Source organism: Loxodonta africana, chromosome X (assembly GCF_030014295.1).
Source record: "Loxodonta africana isolate mLoxAfr1 chromosome X, mLoxAfr1.hap2, whole genome shotgun sequence".
Taxonomy (NCBI): domain Eukaryota; kingdom Metazoa; phylum Chordata; class Mammalia; order Proboscidea; family Elephantidae; genus Loxodonta; species Loxodonta africana.
The window spans coordinates 34,479,268-34,495,175 of NC_087369.1; the positions used below are offsets into that span (position 1 = coordinate 34,479,268).

Here is a 15,908-nt window from a genome sequence, read left to right on the forward strand (position 1 = left end):
TAGAAATATACAGACACTGGGCTTTTATATATAATAGGGAAACCCTGGTGGTGTAGTGGTTAAGTGTTATAAACAGTCGGCAGCTCCAATCCGCCAGGCGCTCTTGGAAACTCTATGGCGCAGTTCTACTCTGTCCTATAGGGTCGCTAAGAGTCGGCATCCACTCGACGGCACTGGGTTTGGTTTTTGGTTTTTTATATATAATAGACATAATTATGTTTTACACATACACGTACATTCATGCCCCGAGTTGTTCTGTAAACTATTTGTCGGTGTGGGTCTTGGTCCAAAGTTTGAAAACCCCTGACCCAAATGAAGCCTGGCAAGGTAGGTTCAAGGTCAAATGACAAGAGTCCCTTTTCTCTCCCTTTGAGGTCCAGAGCAGTTAATGGAGGGAGAGGAAATGGCGGGTGGAGGAGAGACAAGAGTGAGGTCAAGCGAGGAGCAAGGCCGCATTATGACACGGTGGGTCCTGAGGCTTTCTCCAGGATGGTCAGTTGAAAAATCTGGGAGGCCCGATTGTGAGAGCTTCCCTTAAATGTTAAACCGAAAGACCTTCCGCTCCAGGGGTCAGTCTCTGTGAAAGGAGTTATTATTATTAACAGGGGCGAGGTGCGGGGAGGTGCGTGAGGCATTGGAAGCGCGGGAAGGTCGAGCCGGGTATGATCACACAAAGACTCAGGCTAACGCTGCACAGCCCAGAGAAGAGAACAAGCAGTTCTGCGCTCTGGGATGCAGCCGCGGGCGCGAGCCCCAGGGCGCGATCCGCCGGCCAGCTGCGCTCCCTGCCAATGGGCCGCACCCCGCTCCGCCTACACCCCCGCCCCCGCAGCCGGCTGGCTCCTTAGCCGGGTCGAAGGCCCCCCCACGTGACCCTTCCGCGCGGGCCACCACCTCCGCCCCGCCCAAGCCCCGCCCCCGTGACGTCTAACGCCCTCATTGTTGGAACAGCTGCCTCTTCCAGCTCTCGCCCATTGGCAGTCCTGGCGGACAGCGCCCCCCTCAGCCACGCCTCCGGAGGTGGGAGGACCGCGTTTGTGGGCGGAGCCTGGGCCGGAGAGGCGGGGCCAGAAGGCGCAGCGCGGGTAAAGGGGCCGCTCCGAGCGGTGGGAGCGTTTAGCAGTCGCGCACCGCCTCGCGCTGTCCTGCTGCCCACCCCTCCCCCTGCCCGCCGCCGTCACCTGGGAAACCGGCCGCGACCGCCAGCCTATCCGAACCTGATTTCATGGCAGCCGTGAAGGAAGCAGTTTTGGGGCCTTTGGTGGGGGCGGTGGATCAGGGCACCAGCTCCACGCGGTTTTTGGTGAGCCCGGGGTGACTTCTAAGGAGGCACTGAGCCGGGGCGGGAGTCGGCGGGGCTCGGGGTGCGGGTCCTCATCCCGCTCCTCCCCTGGCCCCGGCCGCTGGGCAAGGGAAGAAGGCCGCGGCCCCTAAACGGGACCTGCCACCTCGGTGGTGGATCCAGGTCACCTAATAATGGGAGAAGTTCTCCGCCAAAGGGAGCATCCACACAGACCTGCCGCGTATAGCCTGGGACAGGTGGCCACATTGACTGCTACTGCGGTCTTCCCAGGAACACTTGGCTTGCGGGGCTCAGGACGTCCTTGGAAGGGGGGGGGTGGAAGCTGTGTCACGGCCGTGTCTACTGGTCCTTCGGAGCAGTAGAACGAATAAAGTAGTAGCATGATGATGCGCTGTCACTCTCCACAGAAATTGCAGAAGGTAGAAGAATGCTTAAGGGGGTGGCAGAACAAATTAGGAAAGGGTCACACTATACTGCTTTTGCCAGAATCTTTAATTTCGTAGACTCGCGAATTTCAGTTGATACTTTACTATTATAAACCGATGATTGTGGTCTCTGCACTTTATAGTATAATGTAACCAGGAGATTCCGTTTCTCATATTTGCCATGCACGACAGCAGAGTTTTACTGTAACGGAGTGCTGTTTAAGTGTCCGCTTAGTGACTCTCTGGTGATTGATTGACTTGTGCAGTTAGGAAACTTGCTACTAAAGTGATCTAGCGCTGAGGTAATTTAAAAGTCACATGACTTTCAATAGGCATTTGACTAACCTGGTACGTTGATATAAATATTTAGTGACTGTTTAGCTCCCTCTTCACAAAAATAAAATTTTTATTTTTTTCACTTTTTTTTCCTTAAAGCATTATTTTTCTGCATTATTTAGTAAGTGTATATATGTGTGTGTGTATACACATACACAAACCCTGGTGCTGTAGTGGTTAAGACCCAAAGCTGCTAACCAAAAGGTTGGCAGTTCAGATCTACCAGGCACTCCTTGGAAACCCTATGGGGCAGTTCTACTCTGTCCTATAGGGTCGCTATACACATACACAATAGATATATGTTACATACAATACTATATATAATATATATTTTGAAAGTCTTGTTTACCTGGCCACTTGACTAAAACCTGTACTTTGACCCCGATACTTGTCTCTCTTGTCTAAAGTGAGAAGTTTTCAGTCCAATTTTAGTTTGATTCTTATTTAGTATATTACACTGGTTTGAGCTGCCAAGACATATTCCACCATCTCTTGTACTGTTTTGTCTTTTGATCACCCAGGGCGGGTTTCACTTTGTCTTACATTTACATAAACTTTTATAAAGTCATCTTGAATGGTAAGTAAGAAAGTCTGCCTAACTGCATTTGATTAATACTTAAAATATACAACCACCATCTTTCCAAATTAAGAGAGACCTTTAAGACAGGTGTGCTAACTAGCTGTGGGTTGATTTTTAAAACCCTGTTCGAGAATTGGAAAGCCTGGTGGCGTACTGGTTAAGTGATATGGCTGCTAACCAAGAGGTCAGCAGTTTGAATCCGCCAGGCCCTCCTTGGAAACCATGGGGCAGTTCTACTCTGTCCTATAGGGTCGGCAGTGGGTGTTTTTTTGTTTGTTTGTTTTTTAATTTGAGAAACGCTAATAGAAGTCCGCAGGGGCCAGGCAGGTAGGGTGGCCGGATGGCAAACTCAAGAGCAAGCCTAAACCAAGGGGATAGCCAGTAATTGCCGGGGAGGAACTCAGGCCCCTGCTGTATTATAATTTAATGAACAGATGTACAGATTCTTTGAGAAGCTGGTAGTCTCATTTTCAGTGAACTCTCCCACTTCTTGAATATTGGCAACTAGTTCACAAAGCACTGTAGGAGCTAAACCAATTGTTCTCAAGTTTACAACCTTTGCCCTGTTTGAAAGTGGGTAGAATATTTCATAACTTTGTAGGCTTCCTTTTTAGGAGCCAACCTTACCATGCTTGTCTTTACCTGGACTCTCTTCACTGTCGCTGTCCATGTAGCCCAGCAATCTTTACTACAGGTTGTTACTGGTCCCTCAAATTCTATTTGCTCAATAAGCAACTTTCTACATCGATGGGGAAGTAATTTAACACCTTATAACTATCAATTGTTCAGTGTGTAACATGAACAATGCGAGCCTTCAAAAATTGGGTTCTGTTTACTGGATTCTAGATGGGATGATCTCAATGAGTAAGCTAAGGTACAAAATCAGAAGATTCCCATTCTGCTGATCGAATGATGTATAAAATTTGGTCAGTAAAGTTGACTGCGCTCCTTGATAAAGAACTATGAAAGAATTCTTAAGAGGTAGGTAAGAGATCCTGTGCAGAGTAGAGGAAAACTTGGGGATGGTTTAGCAAGTTTTCCCCACTTTGCTTTTAAGAAAAGAGGTTGTTAAACCGCTCCCTGCAAAGTGTAGAGATAACAGATTTGCTGAATAAGTGTTTTAATCACAAGATGGTTCCCAGGAATTATTCAGTCATATTGTTGTACATTGTAATTATGACTCAAAAAGAATTGCTTAACTTCTCGGGAAAGACGACAGTGAATAAGAACTGTTATAAGGAAGCGTGTAAGGTTAAAAGTGTTTAAATGGTTTCCTGACCATTTTCATTAGATTTGCACATTTAGCTAAACTTTTACAAGACCAATAACCTCTCCAAGCTTTCTTCTCCCTTTTTCTCTGCTAGCAATATTAGCTTTCTCCCATAGCGCACCCAAGATTTCTTTATTAGTGCTCTTTCATCCAAGGGGAATGCTTATTTCCCATATCCCCAAATCTGCTTCTTGAAATAGTGGCTCAGCTGCTTGTTATCTCTTACTGAAAGTCTGTGTTTCTTGAATAGATTTTATTTCTCTTTAATAGGGCAACCGGAGTTATTTTTCTTACCTTGCCAAAAAATCTTGAAACTTTCTGACCTGAGCATGTTTGATTATTTCACCTCTTGTATTTTAGTGGTAGACCTGCAATTTCGGAAAATGTCCATTTCTTCTTCAAGTTGTCAAAGAATTAATCTTGAGGCCCTACGCATATCCTTTGTACTAAAGGAAAATTTCCAGCTTGTTTGATTTTTTTGATAGGAAAGTGAACTGAGGTTGGCACATGGTTACTCAGAGTGCAGAGTAGGAACTTCTTGGAAAGAGAATTAGGGTAACAGGTTTCAAGGAGAGGCCACTTCTTTATAAGACCAAAGTTTCAGCTTGAAGAATCAAGTTCCCTGTTCAATTTGGTAACGATTTCTTTTTTTCTCTCTAAGTTGAATGTTAAAAAAAACAAAGGCTTGAAATGTGTCAGGTACTGTACTGAGGACTTTTCCAGCATTATCTTATTTAATCCTTATGAGAACTCTGATGTAGATAATATTGTTAAGCACCTTTTACATGGGTATTAGACTGAAGCTGAGGATTGTGCCCAAGGTCGCACAGTAACTGGTGCAACCTGAATTCAAGGCCAGGTTTGTTGCACTTGAAGCCTGTCTTAACTACTTACTATCTTCTGTTCCCTAGCCCACTGTAAGTGGGAGATGGGAGAACGGGTGAGGTCACCTACCCAGTGCCTTCGAGTCGATTCCGATTCATAGCGACCCTATAGACAGAGTAGAACTGCCCCATAGAGTTTCCAAGTAACGCCTGGTGGATTTGAACTGCTGACCCTTTGGTTAGCAGCCGTAGCACTTAACCACTACACCACAAGTGTCAGCTCTGGTTTTGGTCACAACTGAATCTTCACATGCACACACACACAGACAAATACAAATTGGCTTCATGTCTGTTAGGTTTGAATAAGTTCTGTTGGTTATGATCATCTCGTGACTCAGATTCAGTGGGTCCAGGGCAGGGCTCAGGTATAGTCACCGTGGATAATGGTTGCGTAACCATTGTCTTCCAACAGTCAGCATATACAAAAAATGAATAGAATTGGTAGTTCCACGCTGGTTTTGGCAGGAAACATTGCCTTGGCCCCAGTTGCCTCATCATACTTAGAGATCTCATAGGTTTATGGATGGATTTCCTCTTTCATTTATTTATTCAACACGTATTTATTAAGCACCCATTATGGGCCAGGGACTAATGCATGGTAAATTTGGTCAAACTAATTTGGCTTATGGCTGGAATGAGGCCATTCTTTTTGTGATAACTAGTTGTGATTGTTTTGGTTTTGTTTTTTCACTAAGTTCGCTTGTTTTCTTGCCCATCACATTGCGCAAGTGACACGTACATGTCCTTATCAAAGTTGCCACCCTCTCTTGTCCTCTTGTCTTTCCCAAGCGTAAGTGTTAAGAGTTTTCAGAGTGAGCTTCTTGAGGGACAGAACAGTGTCTTTTTTTCTTTCCCAGAGCCTAACACAGCGTCTGGCATGAGATAAATGGTCATTACATGAATAGAGATCAGGAGAAGGGGCCTACAGGACTCAGATATGTTGACTAGAAAGAACTTCTTGGATTACAACAGGAATGGGTCCCACCTTCCTAGGTGTAACTTGGAGGTTCTTGGGAAAAGTTGAATTCAGCAACTATAGCTGAATTACATGTATGTATAGGGTCACTATATGAGTCGGAATCGACTCGAGGGCACTGGGTTTAGCTTTTTTTTTATATGCTATTAATATTTCATTTCTAAGAAAAATACAGTGCAATTTGCTATTCTTCTGTGGCTTGTCAGAAGGTGCCATTGTGGCTTTTTGGGTCAAATTTGCAGTTAGCCTGTTTGTAGCTAGTGTTTTTCTTTTAGGTCATTCACATTTACATAGTGTTAGAGTGTTCTGGAGAAGGGAGTTGGCATTCCTGGGTAAGGGTTTATCACATAGTGGAGTTTAGTGTGGCCTTAAAAGAGTTAGGCTAGTGGGGAAATCACATGGGGAGGGAAATTTAGGATGGGATGGCTGAATTAGCCATAGGATGTTACAGGACAGTTACTTAATAAGGAGAGCGTTTCCTGTCTACACTACTCCCCTTAGGAGAGAGAATGCATGCATTGTTTCAGAAAGTTTATTTTTAAACTTTTTTCATGAAACCAGTTTTCCTTGTTTCTTCTGATTTTAACTATCCCGCTTCTCCAAATCTAGAACCGGTGACTTCTAATTGTATTTCTACCACCTACAGGTAATAATAAGTCGCAGAAGTAGTAGTAGCATCTTTTGGGTGTATACTAGGTGCCTGCACTGTGCTAAGTTATTTTTAGATGTTAACTTTCCTTGTTCCTGCAGTTTTAGTATTATTTTTTTAAAGTTTTATTTATTTTGTGGTTGTTGAGAATGTACACAGCAAAACATGTTTCTTCAGTTTTTAATCGCCCCCCCCCACAAAAAGCCTGGAATTGAGGTGTGATTTGCACGTAGAGATGAGTAACTGGTGATTTATAATCCTAATAATATCACTTATTGGTGGTGGTGATAGGAGTAGTAATAACCCAAAACCAGGTTATTAGCTGTTGTAATAAAAATAGTAGCAATAGTAGTAGCAGCCACAGCACCAGTACTGATAACATTTGGGTGCATGCTATGTGGCTGCACCGTGCTCAGTCCTCTCCATAAATTAGTTTATTTTAATCCTTTTACAGATGGAAAAGCCAAGGCTCAGAAAAGTTGAGCGGTATGACCAAAGTCAACTAGCTGGCATGGGCAGGGCCTCTTGTGTGTCGCCAAGGCTTGTGCTTTTTGTCTTTGCACTATAGACCAAGCATGTCATTCTCATTTGCCTCTCTAGTCCATGGTGAAATTATGAAATTCTGAGAGTGGGTATCTTTAGGTTTATGACCTAAAACATAAATCGCTAACTGCTGGACATCTCCACTTATGTGCCTGAGCAGCACCTCAAAGACACATAATCTGAAATGAAATTTGCACTCTCATTACCCCTTCCTTCACCTAAACTCCTGCCCTACTCTTCCTTTTCTTGTAAACACCGCCTACCCAGCTGCACTAACCTGTAACCCGCCATCCATAACTGTTCCTCTTTTTCCATCACTCCTCCCTCTTCAATCCCTTAATGTATCTAATTGCTTATACCTTCTAAATGAAATCTTCCCCAACACATTCACTTCACTTCTTTCAACCATGGCGGCCTTGCATGAGGTGCAGTGGCTGGGAATCGAGCCCTGTCTGCCACATGAAGGCAAGAATTCTACCACTGAATAACCAACCTCAGGCTGTTATTAGTTGCCTTTGAGATGATTCCAACTCATGGTGACCCGATGTGTGCAGAGTAGAACTGCTGCATAGCATTTTCAAGGCAGTGCCCCTTCAGAAGCAGATTGTAGGCCTGGCTTCTGAGGCCCCTCTGAGTGGGTTACAGTCACAAGCCTTTCAGCTAGTAGTTGAGCACTTAACTGTTTGCGACGCCTTAGCCTAACCTCCCTCTAATCCATTCTCTGCAGTAGCCAGCATTGTATACCCTCCCCCCACCCATTTCCTGTCCCAGCAGGGCTCACTTCTATTCACATTTCAGTCTTTGTTTAGAAGGTAGGTATCCCTGACCCCCAGAAGTCTGAGTGAGGTGTTTTTTCTCTACTTAATAGCACCTGCCTTTGTATTCCTTTCTTTGTATTCCCTTCTTTGTATTCACTTCTTTGTATTCACTGCCACTTAATGGAGAATTGAAAAACCATTTTTGTATTAGTATGATTAGCGGACAAGCACTGGATTGGTATTCAGAAAACCTAGAGTTTAGTCCCGCTTGTCAATTTTATCTAATCTCTTGCATCTCATTTTGAAGAAGAAAAAAAAAAATGAAACAAAAAAACCGAGAGAACATTACATTAGGGCATGGTTTCAGTTTGTATTGTCTTTTGTTTCCTTTTGCCTTGAAACTCCATTGTTGAATTCTTTTCTGGAAGAGTTAAAATCTGGAAGCTGAAGTCAAAACCAAAACCACTGCTGTGAAGTTGATTCCAACTCCTAGAGACCCTGTAGGACAGAGTAGAACTGCCCCATAGGGTTTCCAAGGCTGTAAATCTTTATGGAAACAGACTGCCACTCTTTCTCCCATGAAATGGCTGGTGGGTTTGAAGCGCCAACCTTTCAGTTAGCAGCCAAGTCCTTAACCACCTAGGAAACCCTATGGGGCAGTTCTACTCTGTTGTATAGCATCACTTTGAGTTGGAATCAACTGACAGCACACAACAATAACAACAGCCCATTCCAAAGGCTGGTAAATCCATGTTTATAAAGCATGAGGATCCTGGAGTTCGCCTAGTTAAAGCTAAGAGGTGATGGAAGAGGGATCTCACCCCTTCACAGCCTCGTAGGTCTGCTTTTGAGATCTGTATGAATTTAGTCAGCAAAAACGGACATCTTGTTTCTTAACCCCAGAAACCTTTGTGAATTTGAGAGTAGACCCTGAAGGCAGCAGTAATATGAATAATACTAATGCAACTGTGGTTTCCTATTAGAGTTTTTCTGTCACATAAGTACCTGGTTATTATTATTCGGTGCCTTAGAGTCGATTCCGACTCATAGCGGCCCTATGCACAACAGAATGAAACACTGCCCGGTCCTGCACCATCCTCATGATTGTTGTTATGCTCGAGCCCATTGTTGCAGCCACTATGTCAGTACATCTCGTCGAGGGGTTTCACTGACCCTGTACCAAGCATGATGTCCTTTTCCAGAGACTGATCCCTCCTGACAACATGTCCAAAGTATGTGAGACAAAGTACCTGACAGACCATATATTTTTCAGACATTCTACAAATATTTATCGGGCATTGACTCTTTGCCAAACACTATTCTATGTCCTAGGGGTACATCAGCAAATAAAAGAGGACAAAGGTCCGTGACCTGATGGAGCCGACATCCTAGAAAGATGCTTTAATGCTAAGTTGTAAATTACCAGGATATATCACATGGAGTTCTGCCAAGTGTCTTTCACTTATGATGTGTCAAATTAACCTTTGACTCAAAAGATACTTTGTCTTCTCAAAGGACTTCAGAATTTGCTCTCCTGCTTTCGTCATGTTTACCATTTCCTCCAGAAAAGGAGGTGGGTGGGTGGGCATATGTGTGTGGTGGGGCTAACAACTCAAGTGTTTTTTCTTATTACTTTCTCTTAATCTACTTTGAGTAGGTGATTTTCCCCCAGAGGAAACCTAGGCATGGAAACACTTTTCTTAACTAATTGGAAGTGACTCTACTGCTGTAATTACAGTGACTTGGGAAGTGAATTATAATTAAAATATGGATTCTTACTCTGAAAGAGCAAGTACTTTGGAAGCCATATATAGGTACTACTAGTTGAAAAACAGCATGCATGAAAACAAGTTGCTAAGTTTTAAAAAGTGTTTTTAGTAGTAGCAAAATTATGGAGGATTGTACAGCACTTCATTAGCTTTGATCCATTGGTGTTAAGGTTTTACACCAAAGCTCAGCAACTCATGGCAGGTGTGTCCAAGCAAATGATGACGGGTATGCTGGAGTCTCTGGGGGGGCCAGCGTGCACTTCTCCAGCTCCCGGTAATGTTCTACTTATAAAAGCTAGAAGGAGCCCTGATGGTGCAATGGTTAAGTGCTCGGCTGGTAACGGAAAGTTTGGCAGTTTGAACCCACCCAGTGGCTCTGGCTCCTTGGGAGAAAGACCTCATGCTCTGCTCCCATAAAGATTACAGCCTATGAAAGTATGGGCCAGTTCTAGTCTGTCCAAGTAGGGTAGCTAAGAGTCTGACTCCACTGGCACCTAACAACAACAACAATGGAAGAGCTAGATACATTGTTGAACTTCCTTTCAAAGGAATTTACACAGTGCACTTCCCTGCCTGAGCTTCTGTGACTCTTTGTATCTCCACATCACAGATGGATGAAGACTAGAACTGTAGGCCAGTATTATTGGAAGTTTAACAGATTTTATTCTTGCTCTTATTCTCTGAAAGAAATCAGTACTATTAATTGGTTGGTGTATTAATTTTGTTTTGTTTTAGGGAATAAGGAATTGCCTTTCAATTTAGGTTCATCTTCAACAGGTTTCTATTTATCTAAAAGAAAAGTGACTATTTCTAAAAGTTACCCCTATAACTTTCATGATTCTCTCTGAAGAGAAAGTAGAGCATCTTCGGTGGCATTTCATCTGACTGGACTCTTCTGTCAATGGATAAGAACTGACTAACTTTAAACGTCTTTGATATCTACCTGCATTTTACCCTAATATTGCAATATGTTTTTCAGGTGTTCAATTCAAAAACAGCTGAACTACTTAGTCATCATCAAGTGGAAATAAAACAAGAGTTCCCAAGAGAAGGGTATGTTTCCTATTTTAATAGGTGAAGGCATGCCTAGTTCACCTCACCCTACCTGCCCCGTGGGTATTTAAACTTGACAAAACACTTTCCTGAGGAGACTTGAGGTATGGATATTATTAGCCAAGGAAAGAAGCAATAACTTAGAACTCAGTAAAAACATGTACGTAATTGATGGCTTAGAAATTCAGTGACAGAAAAGGAAGAGGTGATAAAGTAATAAAGCAAAAGATGATTAAATGTCAGAAGTTCTACATTAAGGTCATTTAGTTCTGTATAATTATATATCCCCATCGTTGCCAAAGGAGCCCTGGTGGTGCAGTGGTTAAGTGCTAGGCTGTTAACCTCGAGGTCAATGGTTTGAACCCACCAGCTGCTCCTCAGGAGAAAGGATGTGGCAGTCTGCTTCCTTAAAGCTTACAGCATTAGAAACCTTATGGGGCAGTTCTCCTCTGTCCCACAGGGTTGCTGTGAGTTGGAATTGACTTGACAGCAACGGGTTTGCTTTGTTGTTGTTTTTTTAATCATTGCTTAAATGCCTCTTTGCTGATTTGAATGTGTCTTTTTTTTTTTTTTTTTAATAAAGATATCTGTTTTAAAAAGCATTCACATCTCTTACCACTGAATTCTAAAATCATCTTTTTGGGAGTGGTGTTCATAGGTAGTAATTGTGATTAAATATAATGTTCAGTGTATTATTTAAAATTTATAATACAGCCACTTTGAACAACTGTTTGGCAGTTTCTTATGAAGTTAAACATATACCTGCAGCATTCTACTGCTAGAAATTTATCCGAGAGAAATGAGAAAGCATATGCCCATAGGAAGACTTTAACATAAATGTTTATAGCAGCTTTATTCATAATAGTCCAAAACTGGCGACAATCCAGATATCTCTCATCAGTAGAATGAATTACAATGGAATACTGTAACTCAGCAGTTAAAAAAAAAAAGGAACTGATATGTGCAACAACATGGATGAATCTCATTGATACGGTGCAAAGTGAAAAAAGCCAGGCTTAAAGGGTACATAGTGCATGGTTTCATTTATCTGAAATGCAAAAAAGGCTAAACTAATTTGAGATGATAGAAATTAGAAAAGTAGTTGCCTGTGGGGTGTTTGATTGACTTAAAATGGGTATGAAGGAACTTTCTGGGGTGATGGAAGTATCCTGTATCTTGGCTGGGGTATTGGCTAGATTTGTCAAAACTCAACAAATTGTGGCCTTTAGATCTGCATGTCACTGTAAAGTTTACCTCAATTTAAAGAAAAAATTTATGTCATATCAAATTTTATAGTTTAAAATCTATCTTAGATATCTAGTGCTGCTATAACAGAAATACCACAAGTGGATGGCTTTAACAAAGAGAAATTTATTTTCTCACAGTCTAGTAAGCAAGAAATCCAAATTTAGGGCATCAGTTTCGGGGGAAGGCTTTCTCTTTCTGTCGGCTCTGGAGGAAGGTCCTCCTCGTCAATCTTCCCCTGGATTAGGAGCTTCTTCGTGCACGGACCCTGGGTCCAAAGGATGTGCTCTGCTCCTAGTGCTTGTTTCTTGGTGGTATGAAGTCCCCTGACTCTGCTTGCTTCCCTTTTCTTTTATCTCTTGTAATTTAGAAGGTGGTCCAGGGAAATGGGAAAAATGGCAAGAGATTTGTATACTTATTTGACTTTTCAGAATTCCTTTTGCTCTATATTTCAGTCTACTTAGAAGTCACTAGTGAAACATGCAGATAGTTTATCACAATTCATCAAACCCATGGGATTTAAAAATAGGTAGAATAGTTGCTATTTATAGTCCACTATTTAGTGGCCTCCTTTAAAATGAGCAACTGCTTCATGAAGAATGACATAAATGTAAGGGGAATAGGCTTTTCTCTACTTAAATCATTTCTTTAGAATGTTGGGTATGCTTTGTTTAAGTCAAACTAGAAGAGATTTTAATATTTTCCATGGTCCAATGAATCACTGAGTCTCTTTCAACCTCATTTCATGTTATGAGGATCAATGGTGCGAAGTGCATCTGTTCAATCTGTTCAATCAATCTAAAAGCTTGCATATTCCCTTAAAATTTCATCATTCAGAAACTTGAGTAAATTTGAACTGATTAAAAAAAAAATATATACCAGCCACACCCTTGTTAAGTGAACATTTCTAGAGATATAAATTATGTTTATATTGCTTTCTTGTAGACTAACCAAATATGTTCTTTTCTTCAAAGATGGGTGGAGCAAGACCCTAAGGAAATTCTGCAGTCTGTCTATGAGTGTATAGAGAAAACATGTGAGAAGCTTCGAGAGCTCAATATTGATATTTCCTACATAAAAGGTATTTTAATAGAATATTTTACTCACATGGTACAATGATCTCAAAGTTATAGTAATTATAATAAAAGAAAAACTGTCTCTATTAGGTCATTCATTAATTTACTACATAATTGAGTGCCTATGCAGTGCCAAGCGTTTCTGTGAGAAATGAGGATACAGCAATAAACAGGCAGATTAAGCCCCTATGCTTGTGAAGCTTTTATTTTGGTGGATTGAGATAAACAATAAGAGCAGAGAAGCTAATTTCAGATAGTGATAAGTACCATGCAGAAAATAAAACCAAGGGATGTGGTGGAGTATGCCTGGAGAGGCTTGTTTTAGATTTGGTGGCCAGCAAAGCCCTCTCTGAGGAGGTGACATTTTTGCTGAGATCTGAAAGGCCAAAAGGGGCCAGCTGTGTGCATATCTGGAAAGAGTGAGGAATAGGAAGTGGCCCACATGCAAAGGCCCTGAGGTGGGAATATGCTTGGCACATTCCTGGGTCAGAAAGAAGGTCAGCTTGTCAAAAGCAGAGTAAAAGAAAGGCGAGGGGTAGGAGTGGGTGGGTAGGGGGTCTCAGTGGGAGCTGGAATCCTGAAATGGGAAATGGGTGGGGCTTTGTCAAGCATAGTTAGGAGTTTGGATGTTATTCTTAGCATCACTGGGAGCCATTAGAAGGTTTTAGGCAAAAGGAGCAGGGATGGCATGATCTGACTTGCACTTTAGACACCTTCCTGACTGCTATGTGAAGAGTGATTGTAAGGGCATAAGCGCGGATGCAAGGAGACTAGTGAGGAAGCTGCTGTGGGAGTCCTCAGAGCATGGTAGTGGCTTCTGGTACCGAATGGTAGCAGTGGAGGTGTGGGGAGAAAGAAAAGGCCAGGACTTACAGATGGATTGGATGTCAGGGTAGTAGAGAGAGTAGTGGGGGGAAGAGATGAAGCAAGATGATACCTGGGCTTGTTTGTTTTTGCTGGAGCATTTGGATAGATGGGGAGGCCTTTTACAGAGGAGAGGAAGATAGGAATAAGGAACAGGTTGGGGCTAGGGGTTGATGGGAATCAAAACCCTTTTAAAAGTCTCTCTGGAATAATGCTTGAGAGTGTTAGATTATTACAGATTTCTCTTGTAAATTCCTAGTTGTTTTAATAGAATATCTACCTAAGTCTGGCCTTGTGTTGTTCATGTAGGGAGGGAAAACACCCAGTCATCCAAGATTGATATAATAGCATAAAGGATGAAAGCATAATGTGGTGATTGCCATCTCTATACCTTTTTTAAGTTCTCCATTCAAGGGACTATTTTTTTCTTCTGACTGTAGCTAGGGGAATTTATCTATTGATGGTGGTGGGCTTGATTTCTGTAATCTTGGCTGTGAGACTTACCAAAGCTCCGGAGTTGAAACTGAGTTCTTTTTAGACTTTACCCTATTTGTATAAATAAAAACCCACTTACAAAAAAATCATCCAGGAAACCCAGAGTGCTTACTATGTGCTAGGTATACTAGGGATACAGTGAAGCAAAAATAGCCATGCAGCAAGTGGTTAAGTAGAGGAAACAGGTGATAATCCAATAATCGGCACACGTAGAGGGAAAATTTTATAGTTATTTCTCTTTAGACTTTTATAAGAAATAAACACCTAGGTACAATTTGATATTTTATGAACAGTTTTTAATATTATGCACATATTAATCTTACCCTCATCTCTATATCTAAGTGGAAGTGCTTTCACCTTCTTTTAGAGTTGCATTACCAAGTTTTATCTTATTTGTGTACCAGTGTGATTGTTGGTTATTTCCTTGAGCTGTGAGAACAGCATTCATAAATATTCAGCATTCAGAGGCATAGTTTGTTGTCAACATATTCATCATCAAAGACAAAGATAGTCTAAATGGCTTAAAGCCATGCTCAGGATAGAGATTCCAGGGCAGTTTGCCATGGCATTGACATAGTCCCACCTCCTTTCCAGGTAAGATAGGCTGCGGTGTTTGGCCTTTTGGACCCACTCAGATGCCATTCCTTTTTCTCTTGTTTTTGAAGATAACGCCCAACTCCGCATGAACTGGTCTGTAAGAACACTGAACACGCAGCTCTCTCCTGCACTCCTCTGTCTTGGCCAGTGCGAAACCTGTACCTGAGCCAGAGTGACCCAGCACTCCCTTCTCGGGAACTACCAGCCTATATATGGCCAAAGAAGAGAACATTCCCCAAGCCCTTTCGTACCAGGCCAGTTGTGCTAAAAAAAAAAAAACTTTTCCCAGATAATTTAGTGAATTGGTAATGCCAAGGGCCAAGCTTTTCCTTGCCTATGTAGAACTCTAGGTCACAGAATGTCAAAGCTATAAAGAATCTTCTGTCACCTAGGCCAGCTCCCTCTAGCTGCAAATGAAGGAAAGGGGCTTATTGCAGGTCGTGTGACTAGTGGACAAGATTAAAGCACAAGGCCCCCCGGTCTCCTAGTCCAGTGCTCTTTTTCCTGAGCCACACTGATGATAATCTCACAGAATACTTCAATTTTAATTTCGGTGTGGCAAGTCAATTAGCTTGACAAGCTGAAGATGGATGTCACTTATACTTTCAATTTATATGGTTCATCATATCTGGTTGTATTTCTTTGGCAAATTTCAGTTTTGTCGTCTTTAGCCGTCCTTACCTGTCAGAAAGATTGTCGATTTCCGGTCGCTGTGAATGGTGCCTCCAAAATTAAAGTTCACTCTACAGCTGAAGGAGCCCTTGTGGCCCAGTGGTTAAATGCTCAGCTGCTAACCAAAAGGCCGGCAGTTCAAATCCACCAGCTGCGCTCCTTGGAAACCCCATGGGGCAGTTCTACTCTGTCCAATAGGGTCGCTCAACGGCAATGGGTTTGGGTTTTTTGTTTGTTTTCCGCAGCTGAACAGCACAAGTAAATAGGCTGTTTCATTCCTCCTTGGCTAGAGAGTGGGGCAGCTCTGTTTGCTTGTCATTGGACTAAAGGAACTACAAAATAATGAAGGATCACAGTAACAGGTACTCTCATTCATGCTCATGCAAGAGCAGCAAGGTACATCATAAACAGTC

The 15,908-nt window shown here is 42.3% G+C and overlaps 1 protein-coding gene across 5 annotated transcripts in view; it reads left to right on the forward strand.

Annotated features, from left to right (window-relative positions):
* Nucleotides 1–1,065: 1,065 nt before the first annotated feature.
* Nucleotides 1,066–15,908, forward strand: part of GK (glycerol kinase) — a 66,527-nt gene continuing 51,684 nt past the window's right edge. Inside the window, exons 1-3 of one of the 5 annotated variants that reach the window (XM_023539135.2) lie at nucleotides 1,066–1,303; nucleotides 10,473–10,546; nucleotides 12,766–12,872. In XM_023539135.2, coding sequence (XP_023394903.1) covers nucleotides 1,226–1,303; nucleotides 10,473–10,546; nucleotides 12,766–12,872 — 259 coding nt within the window. In that variant the 5' untranslated portion in view covers nucleotides 1,066–1,225. The remainder of the gene's footprint in view (nucleotides 1,304–10,472; nucleotides 10,547–12,765; nucleotides 12,873–15,908) is intronic. The other 4 variants (XM_023539133.2, XM_023539134.2, XM_010599735.3 and 1 more) reach the window with 4 other exon arrangements.